Source organism: Pyrus communis, chromosome 15 (assembly GCF_963583255.1).
Source record: "Pyrus communis chromosome 15, drPyrComm1.1, whole genome shotgun sequence".
In the NCBI taxonomy this organism is placed as follows: domain Eukaryota; kingdom Viridiplantae; phylum Streptophyta; class Magnoliopsida; order Rosales; family Rosaceae; genus Pyrus; species Pyrus communis.
In genome coordinates, this window is record NC_084817.1 from 17,011,339 (window position 1) to 17,018,692 (window position 7,354).

The 7,354-nt window shown below is 38.4% G+C and overlaps 3 protein-coding genes across 3 annotated transcripts; all 3 read left to right on the plus strand.

Moving 5' to 3' along the window:
* The first annotated feature begins 438 nt into the window (after nucleotides 1-438).
* Nucleotides 439-915, plus strand: LOC137717111 (uncharacterized). Its single transcript, XM_068456416.1, has one exon. It carries the CDS (start codon nucleotides 439-441, stop codon nucleotides 913-915), a length of 477 nt encoding a protein of 158 aa, XP_068312517.1.
* Nucleotides 916-1,619: 704 nt separating this feature from the next.
* LOC137716758 (pathogenesis-related thaumatin-like protein 3.5) lies at nucleotides 1,620-3,310 on the plus strand. Its single transcript, XM_068456139.1, has 3 exons — nucleotides 1,620-1,753; nucleotides 2,027-2,690; nucleotides 2,984-3,310. The coding sequence occupies exons 1-3, from the start codon at nucleotides 1,693-1,695 to the stop codon at nucleotides 3,120-3,122; spliced, it is 864 nt and encodes a 287-aa protein (XP_068312240.1). The 5' UTR covers nucleotides 1,620-1,692; the 3' UTR covers nucleotides 3,123-3,310.
* Nucleotides 3,311-3,970: 660 nt separating this feature from the next.
* On the plus strand, nucleotides 3,971-6,267 carry LOC137718315 (ubiquitin-fold modifier 1). Its single transcript, XM_068457838.1, has 4 exons — nucleotides 3,971-4,128; nucleotides 4,231-4,328; nucleotides 5,232-5,264; nucleotides 5,986-6,267. Exons 1-4 carry the CDS (start codon nucleotides 4,061-4,063, stop codon nucleotides 6,081-6,083), a joined length of 297 nt encoding a protein of 98 aa, XP_068313939.1. The 5' UTR covers nucleotides 3,971-4,060; the 3' UTR covers nucleotides 6,084-6,267.
* Nucleotides 6,268-7,354: the final 1,087 nt, after the last annotated feature.

A 7,354-nucleotide genomic window follows, 5' to 3' on the forward strand; every position in this document is an offset into this window, starting at 1 on the left:
AGTTACATTTTGGCATCTCTGTAACAACATCATCCCCACCAAATGTAAACTGGCAAAGAAGCATATAACGACAGATCTATTGTGCGTTCTATGTAACTTCCATGGGGAATCCACATATCATATCCTCAAGGAGTGTCACTTTGCTAGATGCATTTGGCTCTACACCGATTGCTTGTCTTCCTAGAGGTTCTGGATCCTCATCTGTTATTGATTAGGTGTCGGAGGTGACAGATTCACTCCCTCCTAATTTATTTGAAATCTTCATGATCAATTGCTGGGCCATTTAGGGATGTCGGAACTCAAACTTGTGGGAAGATAAATGCGATACCCCTGATATCGTTGCCTCAAAGGCAATAGCCTGGTGGCATGAGTTCAGGCGTATTCATTCTTCTGTGGTCACGGCCAACAACACCCCTAGAAAGTCCTGTCAAATGGAGGATGCCTCCCTCTGGCCGCCTAAAAATCAACTTCAACGGGGCTTGGTGCAGGGACTCTCAGGTGGGAGGCTTGGGCGTTGTTGTTAGAGACGACAAGGGGTTTTTTGTTGCAGCGGCTTGCATGAATTTCCAGGACATCCTTTCTCCCTTACAGGCAGAAGCTATGGCGGAAAGGGCTTGTTCATCTTGGGCGGACTCGAGGGGTTTCAGAAATTTCTTTTTGGAAGGAGACTCTCTTCAGATTGAAATGGCTCTTCGTGATGCCTCCACTAACACGTCATCAATTGGGCAGTTGGTAGAAGACACGAAGAGCATCCTCGGCGCAATCACTGAAGAATTATGCACCCATGTCCGTCGCCAAGCTAACACGGTCGCAAATAGACTAGCTAGGTTCAGTTTAAATGTTGGCAGCCAATGTGAGTGGTCTGATCAACCTCCTAGCTTTATCATTGACCTCCTTATTGAGGATACTATGTAATGGTCCATGACCTCTGGTGGAGACTTATTCGGTCTTTTCCCGAATGAATACAACACTATTGTTTTATCAAAAAAAAAAAAAATCTAGGCCCATGATTCTTTCACTCTTGTAATTCTTATCCAGTGTTGGGTCCTCTAGGTTGAGCAAGCCCAAGTACGAGATCCGCCCCTCAGTTTTCGTATCAAACACAAGTCGGTAGCGTAGTTGCATATTAACCGGGGAAGCTTTTGTCCACTATGTACACTTCGAATCTTATAGCTATATTTAATAGTTTACTGAACTTGGAAGTTAAATCTTTTGAAAAGCGGTGCCTCTCGTTTGGAAGTAAAGAAGTTTATAGTTTTAAATAATATGCTACTCATTTTAGATATTAAGTTCGAATCCTCCTTTTCCGTATTTTAAATTAGATTAAGTGTCGAAGATCAAATGATTAAAAAGAAAAAAAGAGTGAATAGTCTCTTCGAACAGAGATTGTTCACATGGAATAGGCCTTGACGTGGAAAAAAAGTAGAAACGGTGGTAGGGAACCTTAATAAGCTTGCAGGAAAGGATTAGGGAAGGAATCGGATTAGCTAGCATTGCCAACAAGCATCCCATGAATTGCTACTGCTTTGGTTTACTATTACTTTCTCCATACTTATTCTTCACCACCTTCGTCCTTTATATGTGCATATTGTCATGCTTTCTTAGCGCAATTAATTCATGTAATTTCATCTACCCCATGACCTTTAAAGTTAGAAAGAACGAATCCAAAGATCGAAAGAGGAAGTAAGAAAAATGGCAAAACCTTTCAATCGATTAATGTTACCGCTTTTATCGGTTTTTATGGTTCTTTCAGGTATTATATCTTGATCATATCAATTTTTCTAGTTTATATCTTGATCATATCAATTTTTCTAGTTTATGTTTCTTTCACAATTTGTATGGATAATGACATTGATTAGATGTAGTTCTGTTCTTTTGTAAACATGCTCGAATCCTACAATATATGATATTGAAATTCGAAATTTAATCTGTCACATCCTTGGAGTTTTAACAACCCGCTTTGTTAATTTGGGCACCAACATTACATGTTAAATTTTAGAGCAATTGGTTTCTTGGATGTTTGCAGGACCAAAGTTATCCGAGTCCGCTAGAATTTTCACCATTATAAACAATTGCAAAGAGACAGTCTGGCCAGCAGTGACTCCTGGGGAGAACTTCAATGGTGGTGGTTTTGTGCTAAAACCGGGCCAGTCAATGGTATTCACCGCCCCAGTAAGCTGGTCTGGCAGGATATGGGGTCGAACGGGCTGCAACTTTGACAAAAATGGCAATGGCTCATGCCAGACCGGGTCCTGTGGCAGCGCCCTCCAGTGTGGAGCCTCAGGAAAGCCCCCAGCAACACTTGCCGAGTTCACATTGGCCGCGCTAGACTTTTATGATGTGAGCCTTGTTGACGGGTTCAACTTGCCGTTGGTTGTGACACCTCTAAATGGTAAGGGGAATTGCAGCGTATCTGGTTGTGACGGGGACCTGAGACCAAATTGCCCTAATGAGCTAGCTGTCAAAGCAAATGGGAAGACCGTTGGATGCAGAAGCGCATGTGACGTGTTCGACACTGATGAGTACTGCTGCAGAGGGCTTTATGGCAATGCTGCTGTGTGTAAACCCACATATTATTCCAAGAAGTTCAAAGAAGCATGCCCTACTGCCTACAGCTATGCTTACGATGATCCGACCAGTATTTTTACTTGCTCGGGCACAGATTATGTCGTCGCTTTCTGCTCAACTAGGTTTGTCATCAGTTAATTACATGCACTGAAAACTGTTTTGAATCTCTCTTTGGGATTTGGATGCAGGGATTAGATAATCGAGGTTCGAAATAAGAAAAGATTTTGAACATTGAAATTTGATTCTTGCTCGTATATTTGTAGCTTCAGTAATGTTCTCTTGCCAAATATACGCGCACTTTTGATCGTGCACGCTTTGCAACTAAATATTGATCACTATTTTAGCACTTTGTATCTGATTTTTATTTCCTTGTGGTGCAAGTTATTCACTTTTATTGTTGTTTATATACATGCAGGAAGCAACCAGTGTGCACATATCATAACCACAAGCTTGTGTGTGGTAATGGATCTGGATCAGTAGGTTTAAGGTCATTGAGATGGTGGGCTGTGATGCTTGGAGTGTTAATGATGATTAATTTATGGGTTAATTTTTGAAAACAGAGTTTTATTTGTTAACCTAAGTTTAGAGGCGTGTTTTTTGCATCCCTTTGAACTTGGAAGCAGCACTTCAGAAGAATGTCTTTTTTTTTTCAGAGAATTGTCCATGCTGGTTTGTTGTACATGATGATGTTCATTTTATTCTTTTCTTTTCATAGAGAGAATATATTTGGATGCAGTTGGTTTACTCAAACTTTTCTTTTCTCCACTCTCGATCTTCAACTTCTGATTTACATGATCTAAAGGTTGAGTTATTGACTTCTTCAAATAATTAAATCAACTTAATCCTACCAACGAATACTTCGTCGAGGGAGGTCCTAAGTTGAAATCTCATGAATGATAGTTATTGATTAACTAAAAGGGATGGATCATAGAAGATCTAAGTTTAACCATATTGGCCAGAACAGTGTGCTCTACCTTATGAACCCAATTCAAATTCCCATGAATTTATTGTAATTGCTAAACAAAAAGGTGGTTCATGAGTTTGGACATTTGGTCAGTTTCGGTCTAATAAACTCGGACCCAAATTTTGAAACCACTTTTAATGTGTTTAGTTAGATCATATTGAATTAGATCATGAACAATATGAATCGACACTTTATTATCACAGTACAATCATAAGGAGTTTTTGTCTTAAACCTCAATTTTGTCATTGCACATTTAACCCATTATAACTCACACATACAATGTGATGCTCAACTTAGCACTCGATCAAGTCCATGCTTTAGAGAATACAGAAAAATTCATAATAACAAAATCAAACGAATATATGTACACATATAAAACTGTAATTAACGATTAAATAGAAACACCTACTCAAAATGGAATGAGCCAAAAGAATCACAAAGCATTGTGTCTGTCTGCGTTAGAAATACGAAACACATATAAAGGGCCTCTCTCTCCAACACAAAACTCACCAAGAAAAATAAAATAAAATGGCGGGTGGTGGAAAGGTCTCCTTCAAAGTCACTCTAACCTCCGATCCGAAGCTCCCCTTCAAAGTGTTCGTATAACATAACCTCCTCAATTTCTATTCCAATTCCTATTTCGATTTTCCATAATTTTTTTTTATAATTCAATCAATTTTTTGTGATTTTTTTTTTAGGTTTAGCGTGCCGGAAGCAGCCCCTTTCACCGCCGTGCTGAAATTCGCGGCCGAGGAATTCAAAGTGCCTCCCCAAACCAGCGCTATCATCACCAACGGTAATTTGACTTCTGGGCTTTTGCATGTCGCTGTTGATTTCATTTTTGGCTCGTAAAGTTTGTGACTTTCTGATTTATGATTTGGGTTTTATTGGAAATTTCAATTGATTTTCTTGTGGAGTTTAGTGGGCATTGATCGGAATCGATAAGGGTTTTTGGTTTCTGGAAATTGGGCATCCCTTTTTTTGTGATCCAAAGTATGAGATTGCAATACGCTTATGAAGATTAGATCTTGTGGTCTTTTTAACTGACGGCTCGGACTTATAATTCATGTAGAGCAATAGCGGTATAAACCTCAACAAAAAGACCAAAATTTGAAATTAGGGAATGTATAGAGCTGAGGTAAGGAAATGGGGAATTGAATTCAGATGACATTCTCGAATTTGATATTAAAAAATGTTTCATCATTTGGTCTTATGGGATTGAGTTCACAAGAATTCCTCAAGAATATTAAGAGCGCATAATTTGTTCTGCTTCAACTGAAACGTAAATGAAATGTCCTACATTTTGTATGAAGTTGGAAGGATCAATGTGGCAGTTTGAAGTGCACCCAACACATACCAATATCTTAGTCCTTGTCACTTCAAGGGACAATGAGTTTTGTTTTTTTAGTTTAAATTGCTGTGCGATTTTTCCTATCCCAAGATCCAATCTGAAATTAGAATTGATACTGTCCAATCTTTGGACAATTGAAATTTTAACAAACAGTAAGATTTCTGTGAACAATAATAGCTTTAGCTTTTATTTGATAGACTCATAGAAGTAAATGTATGATAGAATCACAAGGGACGGTATAGATTTATGCAACGTACTTTGCAAGACCTCTCAATTTCCAGGTTATCATTGCCTTGGGTGTGGAGATGTTGTTTCTTATTTCTCACTTGTTTGTTATTATTTGTGTAGATGGTGTCGGAATCAATCCTCAGCAAAGCGCAGGTATGCCCGTGCTTTACTTTTGTTGCTGTAATTTTAAGTTATCTATTCATTTTTGTGCTATTGTATAATTTTGTACCCTAGTGAACATTTTAGATCCATTCTATAGATTTTTGGGGGAAGTTGAGATTCCACCCCAAAACTAATTGGTAATTTGGGTAGTGGCCCAACTAGCCCTTGCAAGGTTTCTTAACTTTCCAATGTGGGACACATCTTCACAATAAACCCTACCAATTTGATCTCAGAATTAGTGTTTGATATGACGTTAGTTTGACATGAAAGTGTGTACAATTCCTTGTCCCCATCTGCATCTCCTAGCAGGGGGTAGGGAAACGTTTCATGTAAGTTCTTCTGCTGCGAGTCTGTCTGTTGCTTCTGTATCATTCTTTGCTTATCAAATAGGGCCCATTGGAACAAAATATATAAAACTTAAAACCTATCGTCGCAGGATAATTATCAGCAGTCGACTTCAAAACTAGTAGGGGTATAAATAGGAGTTCAAGGATTCTCGTTATGAAGAATATTTAGTTGTGCTTAGTTTCAATGCTATGATGTATGCTATGATGTATGTTCATGTACACAAAAAAACAAATGTCGCTATGTGCACTCTCCAAACAGATAGATATTAAACTGTCAATTAGAATAATTGTGGTACTGAATTCATCATTATTGTTAGCATGGATTAGACCCTTGGTTTCACACAACCTTTGACTGGCTTTCTCAGGGAATGTATTCCTCAAGCATGGTTCTGAACTACGCCTGATTCCTCGAGATAGGGTTGGGGCTTTTGGAACAATGGACGCTGCATTACAATCAAACTGAAGAGATTGGTCTACTTCTGGTTGCGGTTCTATTCCCTTTTTATGATCTTGTACCTTATTAAGTTGGGAGGATTTTCAAACTTTAGTTGACGATTGAACGACATAGCAGGTGAGTGTAATAGATGCTCTTAAATAATATTGAAAATTTGAAAGGATAATATTACAGTTCTGTTGTTTTTGTTGTAGATTCATCTGTGGTTTCTGTTGGAGATGAATCTCTCCTGCATGCTTTAGAAGTAAGAACATATATAGCGTCTTTTACCCCCGAAATCTTTGGTGATCCCGGGGATTGCTCGGGAACAATCTGGTACCCCTTTTTCTATAGAGATACCACTAGACTTTCCGAAGCCACCTTATACATGCTCAGTTTGGCTGGGCTTGGGCTGCAGTGTTTGTGGTCTGGGCAGATCATTGCTTGTAGGGCCAAACCAGCTGGGCACGGGTTCAGTGTGTTTTAGATACTCTAAGTTGACTAAGGGCTCGTTTATAAGTTCTCTTAAAATGACTGGAAGCGCTTTTAGTGAAAATATTTTTGAAACTAATCCTTAGTAAAAATTCATGTGAATCTTGGAAAGCACTTTTAAGTGTTTTTGAAACTGAAAATCAAAATTTCATAAAAACACTTTCAATCATTTTAAAAATACTTTGAAACGAGCCCTAAAGTAGTGTGTTTGCTTTCTAGACCAAAAATTGAATCATTTCATGTAGTGTAGATTAGATAGGATTAGGTTAAAAAAAATATTATCTGAAAAGGATCCAGTGAAGATTACAAATCTGGGAGCTTTGATGGAACTCATCTACAAACTTCACCCCTTTTTTCTTTTAAGTGCTTATTGAAATTTGAACAGGCTTGCCCAAAAATTTAGTATGTATTATTTAATTCTAGCCAACCAAATTGAACACCAAAATCCCCTATATTGTTTTGATGATGAGTCAAGTTGAGATTTTTTGGACTCAAATGAAAGCTGGGATTTGAACTTGGGAATCTTTAGAAAAAAGAATCAAGATTGGGTGTCATTGAACCAAACAATCATCGTCTCTCGACTTTTAAAACTCGTCAACACAAATATCTCGAGTGCTAGTCCAAAGGCCACGAGTTTCTAAAATGGAAGGTAGGACGTCTCTCAAGAGACAAGGACAAATGCATTTAGATCTGCATCTAACAAGAGAGCTCTTGGATTTACTTGTCTCCCTTAACCAGCTTTGTAAGTTTATGCACATCAATGGCATCCATGGCTAATAGCAATGGCAGCCCCACCACCTCCACAGATA

Coding starts and splice junctions, on each gene's coding strand:
- LOC137718315 (XM_068457838.1), top strand. CDS start 4,061: ATGGCGGGTGGTGGAAAGGTCTCCTTCAAAGTCACTCTAACCTCCGAT. Junction 4,129..4,230: donor CCGAAGCTCCCCTTCAAAGT/GTTCGTATAACA, acceptor TTTTTTTTTTAG/GTTTAGCGTGCCGGAAGCAG. Junction 4,329..5,231: donor CAGCGCTATCATCACCAACG/GTAATTTGACTT, acceptor TTATTTGTGTAG/ATGGTGTCGGAATCAATCCT.
- LOC137717111 (XM_068456416.1), top strand. CDS start 439: ATGCCTCCCTCTGGCCGCCTAAAAATCAACTTCAACGGGGCTTGGTGC.
- LOC137716758 (XM_068456139.1), top strand. CDS start 1,693: ATGGCAAAACCTTTCAATCGATTAATGTTACCGCTTTTATCGGTTTTT. Junction 1,754..2,026: donor GGTTTTTATGGTTCTTTCAG/GTATTATATCTT, acceptor GGATGTTTGCAG/GACCAAAGTTATCCGAGTCC. Junction 2,691..2,983: donor GTCGCTTTCTGCTCAACTAG/GTTTGTCATCAG, acceptor ATATACATGCAG/GAAGCAACCAGTGTGCACAT.